At 43.1% G+C, this 17118-nt stretch overlaps 1 protein-coding gene and 1 pseudogene across 7 annotated transcripts in view; one reads left to right on the top strand and one right to left on the bottom strand.

The window, feature by feature from the left end:
• CTPS2 (CTP synthase 2) overlaps positions 1-17118 on the top strand; it is a 130700-nt gene that overhangs the window by 27454 nt on the left and 86128 nt on the right. For all 6 annotated transcript variants that reach the window (XR_013959718.1, XM_080651917.1, XM_080651914.1 and 3 more), the window contains exons 5-9: positions 5245-5361; positions 5506-5589; positions 6981-7061; positions 11356-11507; positions 16631-16763. Coding sequence is in view for 5 of the 6 variants with exons in the window: in XM_080651917.1 (XP_080508043.1) it covers positions 5245-5361; positions 5506-5589; positions 6981-7061; positions 11356-11507; positions 16631-16763 (567 nt within the window). In the remaining variant the exon portion in view is untranslated. The remainder of the gene's footprint in view (positions 1-5244; positions 5362-5505; positions 5590-6980; positions 7062-11355; positions 11508-16630; positions 16764-17118) is intronic.
• Positions 2154-2314, bottom strand: LOC308239775 (DNA-directed RNA polymerases I, II, and III subunit RPABC4-like; annotated as a pseudogene). Its single transcript has one exon. The product of its transcript is annotated as a DNA-directed RNA polymerases I, II, and III subunit RPABC4-like (transcript).

Raw genomic sequence — 17118 nt, 5'->3', positions numbered from 1 at the left:
AGAGCGTCGGCCTGCGGACTGAGGGGTCCCGGGTTCGATTCCGGTCAAGGGCATGTACCTGGGTTGCGGGCACATCCCCAGTGGGGGATGTGCAGGAGGCAGCTGATCGATGTTTCTCTCTCATCGATGTTTCTAGCTCTCTATCCCTCTCCCTTCCTCTCTGTAAAATATCAATAAAATATGTTAAAAAAAAAAAAAAAAAGAAGGGCCTTTGTTGGCTACATAAAGGAGTTTAGGCTTTATTTTTAGTGAAGCAGTGTGTTACTCTAAGCAAGGGCGGGGGGAGGGGCATATTTTGAGTTTTTTAAAGGTCATTCTGCTGGTGTGTGACAAATGGTTTGATTGTAGGACAGGAGAGAGTAGAAGCTGTGGGCCCTTAAGATTGGGGGTCTGCCACCTCTTTTTGTAAAGGGCCAGATAAAAAATATGTTTAGCTTTGCAAGTGGGAGAGTCTTTGTCAATGTCAACAGCTACTCAAGTCTGCCATTGTAGTGTGAAAGCAGCTATAGGCAATATGTAAATGAATGGGCAGAGCTGTGTGCCAATAAAATTTTATATATAAAATCAGGCAGTAGGCCATGGTTTGCCACCTCCTGGTTTAGATTATTGCAGTAATCCTGGCAAGAGATGCAATAATTCTAGCTTGAACCAGTGAGTGGGAAGAGATGCTATTTGCTGAGATGGAAAAGTACCCAGCAAAACAGGCCCAGAGGTGATGGGCCAGGGGTTCAGTTTGGGATGTGGTAAGTTTGGGTAATTATTTTTTTTTATTTTTAAAATATATTTTATTGATTTTTTACAGAGAGGAAGGGAGAGGGATAGTTAGAAACATCAATGTGAGAGAAACATCCATCAGCTGCCTCCCGCACATCCCCTATTGGGGATGTGCCTGCAACCCAGGTACATGCCCTTGACCAGAATCGAACCTGGGACCCTTCAGTCTGCAGGCCGACGCTCTATCCACTGAGCCAAACCCGTTAGGGCTGGGTAATTATTGATCAATCCGAGATGTCAAAGCTGGCTGCAACACCCAGATCATTCCACTTAGTGCTTAAGTTTTATTCCTGATTATTGTTCTTTAGTTCTGCCTTATTTCCCCTTCCTAAATTCTGAGCTCCTTAGGAACATGTTGTCTTAAAATCTTCCAGCACCTCATTTATAGTGTTGAGCATGTAGTAGGTGCTCAAATGCTAGAGAATTAATTTTAAAATCCATGTGACAGTCTTTAAGTATTTAAATATGGTGAGGATGAATGGGTTAAGATGAATTTCATCCCAGTCTAAAGTTAAATGCTTAAGTAACTATTGAAAGCACATTATATATTAAGTTAACATTTATCAAAGGATTATATTATCAGGAATATTCTCAGGGCTTTTTGTACTGCTTGGTTCAGAAAACCAGCATGTTTAAGAGTAGTGATTTAATTCTAATCATACCACCATTACAAGGAGACTGTTCAGATGCTTGCAGTGTGTGTGTGTGTGTGTGTGTGTGTGTGTGTGTGTGTGTGTGTTCGTTCCTTCATGGAGAGAGACAGAATGAGACAGAGAGAGAGTTAGAGTGACACAGAGAGAATGCTCACTATTTCACACCAGGAAGAGCCAGGTGGCTCTATATTCTGGATCTTTTTGTCTTCTAATGAATTGCCTTCTCTTTTCTTAAAGCCCTCCATTTTATATTTAACATTTTCAGTCTTGATGACATGAAGGGTTAACAGCCTTATAATGATCCCCCCTTTTTTGGGGGGGGGGGTTGTGGTAATTTACTAGTCTGTATAATCCAAATGAATCAATGATAGCATGACTTGTTTATTTAATTTTATCCATATCTTCACAGAACAGGCAGAGAGATCTTATAAACACAGGATTAGATCATCCTGAAAGCCCTCCTCACCCTTGCTTTCTTCCCCCCTTCTTCAGGCTCTGTTTACTCTCTTTCCTGTTTACCTGGCTGTGCTACACTCCATCTATTCTTTTTTTTTGGAACAAAAAATAATCTTTATATAAACTATTAATAGATACCTAAATACAATATGGCTTTTAAAATGAAATCATGTGTATATAGTTGTATTTATAAAGATAAGTATACTAATCAAAAGCTATACAACATTAACAGCTAATCCAAATGCAAACAAAGATATTCTGAATTCTGTTTCATTGAGCATCAAAAACCACCAATCTTTTAGTCCTTTTCTTGTACATTATTATGTGTCCACATTCTCTGCATCTGATTGGATCCCTGGATTTTATTTCATTTTCTGCATGACATTCATTGGCTGCTGCTTTGGGAGTTGGACGTCCTTCTGGGTGTTCATTGTTAATCCTTAGCACCAACACACTCCTCTCTCTGCAATTCCAGACTACAGCACCTATTCTTTTTTTTTTTAAACTTTATTGTTGACACTATTATAGATGTCCTCATTTCCCCCTTTACCCACTTGCATATCCCTTCTTATTTTCTAGTCTCCATTTTCTCTTCCCTTTGCTTAATCTCCCTTTATTTTATTTTATTTATTTTTTTAAATAAATCTTTATTCAGATTATTACAGGTGTTCCTCTTTTTCCCCCCCATAGCTCCCCTCCACCTGATTCCCCACCCCACCCCATGCCCTTACCCCCTGCCACTGTCTTCATCCATAGGTGTAAGATTTTTGTCCAGTCTCTTCCCGCACCCCTCACACCTCCTTCCCCCTGAGAATTGTCAGTCCACTCCCTTTCTATGTCCCTGATTCTATTATATTCACCAGTCCATTCTGTTCTTCAGATTTTTTATTCACTTGATTTTTAGATTCACTTGTTGGTAGGTATTTATTTGATGTCATTTTGTTGTTCATAATTTTTATCTTTACCTTTTTCTTCTCCTTCCTCTTCTTAAAGAACACCCTTCAGCATTTCATGTAATCCTGGTTTGGTGGTGATGAACTCCTTTAGCTTTTTCTTGTCTGTGAAGCTCTTTATCTGACCTTCAACTCTGAATGATAGCTTTGCTGGGTAGAGTAATCTTGGTTGTAGGTTCTTGCTGTTCATCACTTTGAATATTTCTTGCCACTCCCTTCTGACCTGCATAGTTTCTGCCGAGAAATTAGCTGACAGTCGTATGGGTGCTCCCTTGTAGGTAACTAACCGTTTTTCTCTTGCTGCTTTCAAGATTCTCTCTTTGTCTTTTGCCCTTGGCATTTTAATTATGATGTGTCTTGGTGTGGTCCTCTTTGGATTCCTCTTGTATGGGGTTCTGTGCACTTCCTGAACTTGTAAGTCTATTTCTTTCACCAGGTAGGGAAAGTTTTCTGTCATTATTTCTTCTAATAGGTTTTCAATATGTTGCTCTCTGTCTTCTTCTGGCACCCCAAAAATTCGGATGTTGGTATGCTTAAAGTTGTCCCAGAGGCTCCTTACACTATCTTCATATTTTTGGATTCTTTTTTCTTTTTGTTTTTCTGGTTGGGTGTTTTTTGTTTCCTCATATTTCAGATCTTTGGTTTGATTCTTGGGGTACGTTGATCTACAGTTGAGTTTCTGTATATTCTTTATTTCAGACAGTGTATGCTTAATTTCTGACTGGTCCTTTTCCATTTTTTTTGGCATTCTCATTAAGATCCTTAAAGGTCTCACTAAGTTCCTCAGCGGTTTTTAGAAGATTCTTGAGTAACCTTATAAATGTGGTTCTGAACTCTATGTTGTCCAGTAGTTTGCTTTCCTCCACTTCTTTCATTTGTGACATGTTTCTTTGTCTCCGCATTTTGCTGCTTCCCTGTGTTGATGGAGTGGCTTTATGTGGTAGGTGACCTATAGGGGCCAGTAGCTCAGCCTCCCCAATCACCTGAGGTGGACGCTCTTGGTACACCCCTTTGTAGGCTGAGTGCAAAGTCTTGGTGTAGTTAAGCCTTGATTGCTGTTGGTACACTGGGAGGAATTGACCTCCAGGCCAATTGGCTGTGAGGACCCGCTGTGTCTATAATGGAAGAACTGCTGTGCTGGAGAAACGCTTAGGGGGCAGGACTTGCTTCAGTGGGGCTTTGGTGCTCACTGAGTCTGCCTCTTGAATGTGTCACTTATGGAAGTGAGGAGTTGAAATCTGGTGTCTCACACTGACCACTAGGTACGCTGGCTTCTGGATCTCTAATGGGGTGCAGGTCAGCTACTGTCTGAGGCCACCCAGCAGGAGCTACAGCGAGAACTACAGTTTTCTCCTCTTTGCTTGGGGTTTGGAGGTTTTGGAGCTGTCTGACCCGGGCTGCAAGTTTGCTAGGTTAAGCTGCGATAGGGCAGGCTATTCATATGCTAAAGCTGCTGCTTGGAGCTTGGGTGGGTTTGTAGATTGTGCAGGGCGGGGTCTCAGGGCATCACTAGGCTAGGGTGTGGTAAACAGCGATGGCTGCCAGTAAGCCTGCTCTGCGTCTCCAACCCCGTTTCCGCGTCCCACGCCCCAGCACAGTAAACAATTATTCCTGCGCGCAGCCCTGCAAGCAAGCCTCGCTTACTTTCTGACTCGATGGCAGACAGTCCAGCTTCTCCCCGTAGGAATTTGGGTCCCCCGCGTCTCCCCAGAAACTGGAGTTCGGAGTAATCGGGAGCTTGTCTCCCTTCGGGTTGAAAAAAAGCAGCGCTCCCAGTCGCCCATCGCCAGCCTGATTCGCGCGTGCCACCGTACCTCAGCTTTTCAGCGCTTGTGCACCTCTCAGTGCTGTTTTCTCTTTCCTTCTAGTTGTAGAACTTCCACTCAGCCAGCTTTCCCGTGGTTCTGGGTGATAGACGTTTTGTCTTTTAGTTGTAGTTTTCAAATTATTGAGCGAGGCAGCAGTTTAGGTGTTTACCTACGCCGCCATCTTGGATCCTCCTGTCCCTTTATTTTATTTTTAAAAAAGTATTTTTATTGATTTCAGAGAGGAAGGGAGAGGGAGAGGGAGAGAGAAATAGGAACATCAATAATGAGAGAGAATCATGGATCGGCTGCCTCCTGCATGCCCCACACTGGGGATCGAGCCCACAACCCAGGCATATGCCCTGACCGGGAGATGCTCAACTACTGAACCACAATGGCTGGACCAATTTACATTATTTCTAATTGGAAAAAATGATTCGGTTTTCAAACAGCCATCTGGAACGAAGTTCGAGAAATGAGGTTCCACTGTATTTACAAACGTCTGTTCTTGTGTCACCATAAATTTCTGCTTAGCTTATGAAGACTTTTTCTATTAGTCTGTGTAACATGGAAGATCACTTGTGTCTTTTTTTCCATTTCCAGTTGGGTGGCACCATCGGAGACATCGAAGGAATGCCATTTGTGGAAGCATTCAGACAATTTCAGTTTAAAGCAAAAAGAGAGAATTTCTGTAACATCCATGTTAGCCTTGTCCCACAGGTGAGCTTTCCAGATAAGTATAGACAGCAACTTCTATAAGTCTTCCTATGATATTCTGTTTATTCCGTATTTTAGCTGGGGATCCACACACTATCCAGGAGAGCTAAATGTCCAAGGTACTAACAGTGACCCATTTCTTTTCAGCCCAGTGCTACCGGAGAACAAAAAACCAAACCCACACAAAACAGTGTTCGTGCGCTGAGGGGGTTGGGCCTGTCTCCTGATCTGGTGAGTTAAAGAGAGTGGGTAAATTTCTTGGCAATAGGACCTCCTTTTCTTAATCTATAACATCATCTAAGTCCTTTCTAGCTCCCAAATGCTTCCTATGACATTGACCTTTTTGTATCTGGGATCCAGAGAGAAGGGTATTTCCTCATCCTCAAGTGTCACTTCACACATTTCTAAATTGGCCATTGGTTCTCCTCCAGTCCCTCCTTTGATTGGCCACACTGACACCTGGTCAAGTGCAATGTCCTGCCATTTTGTATGGTCCCTGGGTCCTTGAGAGTGAGGTGGGACCTTGGAGATTTTCCCGTGACCCTACTTGGATGGGCTATTACTGCTCTTATTTATAGTAGGTAATCCAGTTATTACCAATAGTCTAGATCAGGGGTCAGCAAGTAAGGGCCTGTAGGCCTGTTTCCTGGAAAGAAATTCTTAAGCCCTGACCGGTTTGGCTCAGTGGATAGAGCGTCGGCCTGCGGACGGAAGGGCCCCGGGTTCGATTCCGGTCATGGGCATGTACATTGGTTGCGGCACATCCCCAGTAGAGGGTGTGCAAGAGGCAGCTGATCGATGTTTCTCTCTCATCTATGTTTCTAACTCTCTATCCCTCTCCCTTCCTCTCTGTAAAAAAAATCAATAAAATATATTTAAAAAAAAAAAGAAATTTTTAAGACTTTTAAAATTGTAAATAAAGTTTTATTGGAACATGATACCATCCATTGTTTACATTTGTCTATATCTGCCTTTGCACTACAGTAGTACAACTGATTAGTCAGGACAGTGACTGCATGGCCTGTAAAACCTAAACTATTTACCACCTGGCCCTTTAGAGGAAAAGTTTGCCAACCCTGGTCTAGCTCTGTTCTTGTATTTTTTATGTTTTTTAAAATATATTTTTATTGATTTTAGAGAGGAAGGGAGAGGGAGAGAGAGAGAGATAGAAACATCAATGATGAGAGAGAATCATTGATCAGCTGCTTCCTGCACACCCCACACCGGGGATAGAGCCCACAACCCGGGCATGTGCCCTGACTGGGAATTGAACTGTGACCTCCTGGTTCATAAATTGATGCTCAACCATTGAGCCATGCTGGCTGAGCTGTTCTTGTATTTTTAAAGGGGTAACATTTGTGAGCCTTGGCTCTACTTATGAGAGACACATTCACATTTTGAGTTCTTACTGGTAGAGTTGTGTTGAGTTTGATTATACTTGCTTATATTAGTGCTCAGGCGAGTTTCTAAAAGGCCAAATGGAATGCCCAGAATGAACATGTACATACCTAGGCAAGTCTGTTGTAGCAAAAAAGAAATTTATCTTGTGTCCTTCTGAAAACGAATGGCGGTGTGGATAGCCGGTTCCTGCTTGCTGACCTGTGCATAACTGACTTTGACAGATCGTCTGCCGGAGTTCAAAGCCCATCGAAATGGCTGTGAAGGAAAAGATTTCTATGTTTTGTCATGTGAACCCTGAACAGGTTAGTGCTGCTCTTTAGATTTTATTGCTTTGCAGGTACTTCTGCTGATGCCAACGTTTTATGCCTCTTAAATCATCATATTACTTTTCACAGCATTTATGAAAACTCATATCCAGCCACGGCTCCCTTGCCTTTAAGTGAACAATCTTGAGACTCCTGATTCCTTAGATAGAGTGCATGTTTCTTCGCATAATTACTCCTCAAGTTGTAGGTACAAAATCAGCTGGGCTTTTTAACTCGAAGTCAAATCTCTAGAGAGAGAACCACACCTGCTTATCATCTCTTTTTAAAAAAATATATTTTATTGATTTTTTTACAGAGAGGAAGGGAGAGGGAGAGAGAGTTAGAAACATTGATGAGAGAGAAACGTCAATCAACTGCCTCCTGCACACCCCCTACTGGGGATGTGCCCGCAACCAAGGTACATGCCCTTGACCGGAATCGAACCTAGGACCCTTGAGTCCGCAGGTCAACGCTCTATTCACTGAGCCAAACTGGTTAGGGCTGTTATCATCTCTTTACCTTGTCTTTCTAGGACACTGACTGCTTTCACTTCGATTTCTCCTTGTACCTGCTACAGCTTAACTCACCGCAAAGCACACATTATGTTGACATTCACCCTATCATTTCTGATTACATCAGCAGCCTCAGTTCAATTCATTGCTACAGAAACTGTACCATGATTTGGGCTTAGGTCCTATGTCCTGCCAGACTTCCCACCTAGGTATCTGAGAGTTAATTTTTCTTTTTTCTTTCATTTTCTTATCTCTGTCTCTTGTTTGCAGTAAGGCTCAGGCACAAGGGATCAGAGTTGGCTATAATTTAAAAAGTGATAATAACCAGGGTTCAGGAAGAGTGAGGTTTAGCAGAAACCTTTTGTTTTCTTCAGATAAGCTCTGAGTTCTCTAAAGCCTAAAAGCCACCTAATCAGATTTCTGTATCTCAGGGGGCAGTTTGATAAAGAACCTACTGTCCAATGCTTAGGGTCAAGTGCATAAGTCGGAACTACTCTGAAAATGTGCTGGCAGGTTTAATGGGCTCCCCTGTGTTTTTAATGTCGTCAAGCCATTTTGATTTTGTTCAATTTGTTTTTTGTACTCTTCCTATTGGTCAATAGTATTTTGTGTGTGTATTAAACACATATAACCTGGTTTCCTAAATAGAGGGAGAATGTAAGGACATCCAAGCCTGAGTTTTTTTTTGAGCCAAATTGACGAATGCCAGGAAGCAAGATCTCAAATACTCTGGAGGACAGGTTTTTTGTTTGTTTGTTTTTTGTTTTTTAATATGTTTTTATTGATTTCAGGTAGAGGAAAGGAGGGGGAGAGAGAGATAGAAACATCAATGATGAGAAAGAATCATGGATCGGCTGTCTCCTGCATGCCCCACACTGGGGATCAAGCCTGCAACCCCGGCATGTATCCTGATTGGGAATTGAACTGAACCGTGACCTACTGGTTCATAGGTTGACGCTCAAACACTGAGCCATGCTGGCTGGGCTTAAGGAGGGAATGTAAGGAGGGGTGGGAGAAAGCGAGGTGGGGATTGGATTACAGGACAGTTAACAAGATCACATGCTCTCTTGAGGGTGGTTATACCTCTTATGAGTCCAAAAAAGAAGATTATTCTGGCATTGTTAACCCAGAAGAACAATGGTCAGAGCTCGATTAAGGCAAAGATAAACCTTTCACTAGGGAAGTTAATGGGCCTAGAATGTTAGGAAGTTGTGATCAGATCACCCTGTGAGGTTGCTTTCACTCACAGCTTGTTAGATTTAGAGCCCCTTTTTCGTTCTTAGCTCTGAGAACAGATTTAGTTCAAACTTTCGACCATATAGTCTGTTTTCTATAACTAGAGATTCTAAAGAATGCTCTGTCCCATCAGTGCACAGGCCAGTTTATTAGCCATTTTCAGCGCATCGTTTTCTCTGATATGAGTTAATGCTCCCATTTCATAGTTGCTGGTGAATTTGCATTTAAAACTCTCCTCATTGGGGTTGCTGAGGACCGGATGGAGAATTGGAGGTGTCTTTGTGGATGCGGCCCATTACTATGACATTTGAAAAGATATCTCTCTGGCCTGGAGGATGAGTAAAATAGCAGTTGTGATTGTCCAGAGATTTAGATTGTTGTTTTTTTGTTTGTTTGTTTTATTTTTATTGATTTCAGAAAGGAATGGGGGGGGAGAGAGTTAGAAACATCAATGATGAGATTGAATCATTGATCTTGCTTGTTTCCTGCACATCACCTACTGGGGATTGAGCTCGCAACCCGGGCATGTGCCCTTGACCGGAATCGAACCCGGGACCTTTCAGTCCGCAGGCTGATGCTCTATCCACTGAGCCAAACCGGCTAGGGCCAGAGATTTGGTTTTACATAGTAATTGTGACAAAGCCTCATGTCAGTGACATCTCAGCACTTTCAGTTGTGTTGGTGAATGCACGAATGAGGCACACTAGTCTTAAGTATCAGGTTGATGATGTTCAAACAGCTTACGAATCCCTGGTTGGAGAGCTACAGATTTAGGAAGACTGCACACATACTGTTGGCAGAACATTCCTTGGCATTTATTTAGGATGTGGCAGATCCTTAAGTGCCTGCCAGTAGCTTCTTGGATGTACTTGAGAGGGCGGTGAAAGCTCGTTAGGGTAAGTGTGAAAAACAACCACACCACCTGGCAAAGGAGCCATTCTCTTCTAACAGGTGTAATTAATTTGATTGTGTTCAATGTGGGTTTGTAAATTCACCCACAAGAAGGGAGCGGACAAAAGCAACTATAGCAGCAGTAGCAGCAGCAACAAATGAACGGACAAACAAATTACATACCCACATTTAGGAGCAAAGGTGTATGTATTTAATGCTACTGCTTTAACCTAGACTTAGAACATGGTGCCTTGGGCTGTGTGTCTTGACATATAAAGAAGCATCCTTGTTCCAACACCATTCTCTGACATCAGCTGGGGATCCTGCAATTCAACTCTGACACTAAGTACCCAGAGTGAGAGTCAGACTTCATAGGTTTATGGGCTCAGTCCTTTCTGAGACTGCCCTCACTTCAGACACCAGCCATTAAGTTTCCAGTGTCCCCAAGCCACCCACAATTCTGCCTGGCTGACTACAACCCTTTCAGGTTTGAGAATTCTCTAGAATGACTCACAGAATGAGGAAAGTGCTATATATAAAGAGTGCAAATGTACTACGGCAAGATGAGATACATAGGGCAAGGTCTAGGAGGGTCCTGAGTGCAAGAGCTCTTATCTCCATGGAGTCAGGGCGAGCCACCCTCCCGTGCACCTGCATATTCACCAACCAGGATGCTCCCCAGTCTTCTTGTTATTGGGAGTTCATTACTGGTCACATGATTGAACTCAATCTCTAGATACCCCTGACATCCCCTCTCTGGAGTTCAGGTGCTGAAAGTTCCAGCCTTCTAATGACTTGGTTTGTTTTTCTGGTGTCTAACTCCCATCCTCAAGCCATCTAGGGATCACCCTGTGTCACCTCATTAGCATAACAAAGATACAGCTGTCACTCAGAAAATTCCAAAGGTTTTTGAAGTTCTTTCAGGAAATGAGAACAAAGACCATATACTATATATATTTATATATTTTTTATTCTGCCACAGTATCCATGGTTCCAGGGGTAGAATAATGACTTCAAAGCATTTTGTAATTTGATCAAACTAACCTTGTGTTAATTCTGCCTCTGGTTTAGGTGGCTGGTGTAAATATTTCTCTCTTTTCCACGTCCAGCGCGGCTAGAGAGCAGTCCAGTTCCTGAGTAGGGGCGGCTGGGGATTGAGAAAATAAAAGAAAAAGACAGACACAGAGATAGAAGTAAAAAGCTGGGGCCGTGTGTGACCACTGCCCTCTTCTGATGGAGAGACAGTGACCCAGAGCCGATGCAGTGTGTTTATTTTATACCCCCAAATACCAGGAAGTTTCACCAAAAGTCAAGACAAAGGAGATTATTTGCATTCTTGCATTCCTGGTGCTTGACTGGATTTACATATCAAAAACCACTTCCGACACCTGGTCAAAGATAAGAGTCAATGCTGAGAACACATCTGCCTTTTTGGTAAGATGTGTAACCAAGACGAGGCTTTGCCTGTCGCCTTGGGTTCAGCTGACAATTATTAAGGAAGGATGCCCATGTGCCTTCCCAGGCTGGGCTCTTGGTTTTCTTCTATGAGCATAAATGAACTGCCAGACTCTTGAGTTCTGGCTTACTCTTGAACTCATTCTGTGGCATATTTGAGTCATTCCACTTAAATATGGTATTTTATCATCAACCAGGTCATATGTATCCATGATGTTTCTTCTACATACCGAGTGCCTGTGCTTTTGGAGGAACAAGGCATCGTTAAATATTTTAAAGAGAGATTGGATTTGCCCATTGGTGATTCTGCAAATAATTTGCTTTTCAAGTGGAAAAATATGGCCGACAGGTATGTAAAAGGAATTACTAATGTAATCTTTAATAATTCTTGGGTTTGGGGGTAGGACTGGCATGTACCTTAAAAGGTACCTATGTTGCATTTGGCTTTCTGTATGTGTATGTTTTGTATGGATGTGTTTAAAGCTGTAGCACAGCCGTGGGCAAACTACGGCCCGCGGGCCGGATCCGGCTGTTCTATCCGGTTCTCTTGCTCTCCCCTCCGCTCCTTTACTTTGAATTTATATTAGTTCACACAAACACTCCATCCATGCTTTTGTTCCGGTCCTCCGGTCCAGTTTAAGAACCCATTGTCGCCCTCGAGTCAAAAAGTTTGCCCACCCCTGCTAGCACATTGTTAGGATGTTTTACTGTATTCTTTGAAGATTTCTGGGACCTTTGAGCATTTTGATTTAATTATTAGTTTATTTCTTAGTTTCTGGATATTTTAAATAGTTTTAAATATCATGAGTTTTCTGTTTCTTGTTTTGTTTTGCTTGTTTTTAAGATTTGGTTAATTTCTTAAAGAAAATCCTTTTTTTGTTTTTAAATATATTTTTATTGACTTCAGAAAGGAAGGGAGAGAGAGATAGAAACATCAATGATGAGAGAGAACCATTGATTGGCCGCCTCCTGGATGCCCCCTACTGGGGATTGAGCCTGCAACCCGGGCATGTGCCCTTGACCAGAATTGAACCTGGGACCTTTCAGTCCGCAGGCCAACGCTCTATCCACTGAGCCAAACCAGCTAGGGCAAGAAAAATCCTTTTAAATGGGAAGTTTTGGCTATTTGTTATTGTTCCATTTTTCATTTATTAACTATCAGCATCATTATTTTTTGTTGTTATTAATCCTCACCCTAGGATATTTTTCCATTGATTGTTTTTTTTTTTTTTTTTTTTTTTTAAGAGAGAGTGGAAGGGAGGGAGAGAGATAGAGAGAGAGAAACATCAATATGAAAGAGACACATGGATTGGTTGGCTCCCACACACACCCCAACCTGACCCAGGGATTGAGTCTGCAGTCGAGATATGTGCCCTTGATCAGAATTGAACCCAGAACCCTTCAATCCGAGGGCTGATGCTCTATCCACTGAGCCAAACTGGTTTTGGCAGGAATCAGTCACTTTGTAGGAATTTTTAGAGTAGCTTGGGGCTCATCCTCCTTAAGCATGAGACATTTTAATACTGTAACCCTTTTTTTTTTTTTAATCTTCACATGAGGACATTTTTTCCATTGCTTTTCAGAGAGAGTAGAAGGGAGGGAGGAAGGGGGAGAGAGAGAGAGAGAGAGAGAGAGAGAGAATCATCGATGTGAGAGAGACACATTGATTGGTTGTCTTCTGCATGTGCCCCAACTGGGAGTGGGGAGTGAACCTGCAACCCGGATATGTGCCCTAGACCAGGAATTGAACCCTTGACCCTTCAGTGCATGGACCGATGCTCTAACCATTTATCAACACTGGCCAGGGCTTGTAATTCGTTTTATTGGAAATAGCTCTAAATTATACTCTATGCCTCTGTGCTTTTTAAAGCCAGTGTTTGGTTTTTGTATTAGTTTCCTGTAGCTGCTGCTGCAAAGCACCACAAACTGGGTGGCTTAGAAGAGCAGAAATTTATTCTCTCACAATTGTGGAGGTCAGAAGTTCAAAATCAAGGCATCAGCAGGGTTGGTTCCTTCTGAAGGCTCAGAGGGAGAATATATTCCATGTGTCTCTTCTAGCTTTTGGGGCTGCCAGCAGTCCTTGGTGTTCCTTGGCTTGTGGTGGCATCATTTCAATGTCTGCCTCTGTCATCACATGGACTTCTCAGTGTCTTCCCCACTTCTCTTCTTTTAAGGATTCTTATCTTTGGATTTAGGGCTCATCCTAATCTAGGATGATCTTATCTTGAAATCCTTAACTTAATTGCATCTGCAAAGACCCATTTTCCAAATCTGGTCACATTCACAGATTTTGGGGGGCTATTGAGCATCACTCTCTCTGCATCATGGTGGCAGTGATGTTAGTTTATTGGTAATGGCAGTTTGGAGTGTTCATTCTTTAGCCCTTATCCCCTCAGTACAGACTGTAGAGAGATACAAGGGGAAAACAGAGGTCAAAGGGCAGCTTTGATCATGAAGGTCTAGTGCTGTTCAGAGGCCAGAGGTTCCTCACTGAACTGAATGGGAGAGCTAGTGTGGGACCCGAGGCCAAAGTGGGGACAACCTCGCCTCTCAGTCAGGTAAGGGGACTTGCCTGTGGGGGATGGCCCTTTGAAGTGGACTCCAGGCCTGCCTCCCACCAGCAGCTCATAGCAGGATCAGCATCCTGCCTCTCACACCCAGGTAATGGTTGAAAGACCATGAAGTAGAGGCTGGTCTGGTCTGGGCATTGCTCTATGAGCCTGGTCTGTGGGTCTGAGAGGGAAAGAGGGCACCAGAAGTGTGGGCTCAGGATACATCCTGGACAGTGGCCCTCCTCCCTGGTTGGTGTGACCCAGTGGACTTGCCTATCCCACCCGGCTGCCGAGCAACTCCTCATCCCCTAGGGCAGTGGTTGGCAAACTCAATTAGTCAACAGAGCCAAATATCAACAGGACAACGTTTGAAATTTCTTTTGAGAGCCACATTTTTTATTTTTTTATTTATTTATTTTTTAAATATATTTCTTTATTGATTTCAGAGAGGAAGAGAGAGGGAGAGAGAGACAGAAACATCAGTGATGAGAGAGAATCATTGATCGGCTGCTTCCTGCACATCCCCTACTGGGGATTGAGCCTGCAACCCAGGCATGTGCCCTTGGCTGGAATCGAGCCCGGGACCCTTCAGTCCGCAGGCTGATGCTCTATCCACTGAGCCAAACCAGCTAGGGCGAGAGCCACATTTTTTAAACTTAAACTTCTTCTAACGCCACTTCTTCAAAATAGACTCGCCCAGGCCATGGTATTTTGTGGAAGAGCCACACTCAAGGGGCCAAAGAGCCGCATGTGGCTTGCGAGCCGCAGTTTGCTGACCACGGCCCTAGGAAGACCAGACATGAGTAAGCGGAAGGAGAAACTGGCAGTGTTGACTCTAATCCTGCTTCCTTCCAGGGAGCAGAGTTGATGTCCCTCCCTCAATGTAGGAGTGAGAATGGGGGTGAGGGCTCAGCCACTGTTGTGCTCAAATGTGTTATGATCCCCAGTTCCCATGGGCCAAACATTTGGGACAGGAAGTACTTACCTGCTGTCTCTTGGAATCTTGGCTTGATACCAACTGGCTTTGCTACCTGCGTCCTTTATGTAGAGCTGGGTGAAGCAAGGGCAGCTACGGAATCTCCAGCGCAACACAAAATTAAGTAGCAAGTGAGCCCGGCTATGGTGGCTCAGTGGATTCAGCGTCATTCCATGGACCAAGAGGTCCCAGGTTCGATTACCAGTCAGGGCACATACCCCGGTTTCAGGCTTGATCCCCAGTAGGGGGCGTGCAGGAGGCAAGCCAATCGATGATTCTCCTCATTGATGTTTCTGTCTCTCTTTCCATTTCCCTTCCTCTCTGAAATCAATCCTCAATCCTATATAATAAAAGGCTAATATGCAAATCGACCAAACTGTGGAATGACTGGTCACTATGATGCACACTGACCACGGGGGGGGGGGGGGGGGGGCAGATGCTCAACGCAGGAGCTGCCCCCTGGTGGTCAGGGTGCTCCCACAGGGGAAGCGCTGCTCAGCCAGAAGCTGGGCTCATGGCTGGTGAGCACAGCGGCGGTGGCAAGAGCCTCTCCCACCTCTGCGGCAGCAGTAAGCCTTCAGTCGGACATCCCCCTAGGGCTCCAGGACTGTGAGAGGGCACAGGCTGGGCTGAGGGACCCCCCTAAGTGCACAAATTTTGTGCACCGGGCCTCTAGTAAAAATATATTTTTAAAAAATTAAGTAGCAAGTGGAAAGTTTAGCAGCCTTCTCTTAGGTACTTTCGTCACCTTCGTAGAAAGTCACCTTTCCTGCCAGTTTTGACTTCTTTGCTTCCTGTGTATTTTTCTCCTCCTAGCCTGTTTGCCATCATGTTGCTCTTGTACTCCTTGCAGATGTTAATCTGAATGAGGAATATTCCTCATCATGTAACATTTTTGTTCTTAGGTGTTGGAGGGTTTGCTTCCAAGCCCTAAAATATCTTCAGCCCCAAGATGACATTTCCACCTACTTAGTATCAGACCAGACATTTCTCATGTTCTTTGAACAGATTTCCTGACAAAAGCAACAGTAAAGATTGTGTCTCTAATGGCAAAATGTGATTAAGCATCTTATGTAGAATGGAATTTCCTCATAAAATTGATCTAAATGCCTTGTAACATTTTAAATAGTTCTCTTAGCACCATTTTTTTCAGGCATGCCATGAATAACCTGGCTTTTGTGGGCCAGCTGGGAATGTAGCAATTTAAAAAAAGTTTTTATTGAATTTATTGGGGTGACATTGGTTAATAAAATTATATAGGTGTAGCAATTTTTAATGTAGACACTTTGAATGTGTTTTCTTATATAATGTCACCTTACAAAGTTGATACTGGAATGTTTCCTATTGACACAGAATGCATTTTTTAGTACAATGTCTCCTTATAAATGAATTCAAGAACAGCTCATGTTTATAAGATGGGGACAGCCTTTTTATATTTTTAATGCTTTTAACTTTTTCTCTGCTTTATATCTGTGCTTGCTTATGTAAAGCAACGTGGGGATTTCTTATGATTTTGAAATCTGTCTGCCTACAGGTTTGAGTTCCTTGGGGGTGGGGTGGAGATTTGAATCAAGTACATAAAGTTCAAGGCTTGTCTGCTTCTCAGGTTTTGAAAAGCGCCTTGGGTGCTCACTTTGGCAGTATTCATACTAAAAAAAATTGGAGTGATACAGAGAATATTAGCATGGCCCCTGTGCAAGGATGACATGCAAATTTGTGAAGCATTCCATTTTTTAAATATCACATAAAGGTTAGAGGAGGCAAAAACATTAAAAAAGATAGAAGAAGACAATAGTTACTGCAATTCAGAAATGAACTCTTAGCATAAATCAGGATACTCTGTGACAAAAAAAACATAAAAGGGGAGAAGGTAAAGGTCTGAATTTGCAAAAGGGAATGGAGATAAGATACATGCATATAACCTTAAGCTGTCCTCCCTCCCAGGTACGAAAGGCTACAGAAAACGTGCTCCATAGCTTTGGTCGGCAAATACACCAAGCTGAGGGACTGCTATGCCTCTGTGTTTAAAGCTTTGGAACACTCAGCCTTGGCCATCAACCACAAGTTGAATCTGATGGTGAGTCCCAGCCCGGTCATCTGGACATTTCAGTCATTCACTCTGATATAGCTTGTGCTTCAGAGAGGTAGATTGTGTCTATGGCCAAATCACCCTGAACGCACTGATCTCATCAAAGAGGTAGATTGTGTTGAAGGATCCCCAAGTCCAAGTTTCCAGATGCCAGCCAAGGGCCAACCTTGTAAGCAGGCCTTTCCACTGGTAGCCATATTAACTTTATTGAGCATACAGGTTTAAGGCACAGTTCCTGAAATTAGGCTTTGCACACCCAGGGCCATATATACTTCATGCTCATTTAAGTACAGTGTATTTGCCTAACAAGAAATTAACAGAACTTTTTTCCCCTTTAGCATTG

Source organism: Plecotus auritus (genome assembly GCF_963455305.1).
Source record: "Plecotus auritus genome assembly, chromosome: X".
NCBI classification, from domain to species: domain Eukaryota; kingdom Metazoa; phylum Chordata; class Mammalia; order Chiroptera; family Vespertilionidae; genus Plecotus; species Plecotus auritus.
Note: the sequence above shows the minus strand (reverse complement) of the source record. Positions and strands in the feature narration are given on the sequence as shown.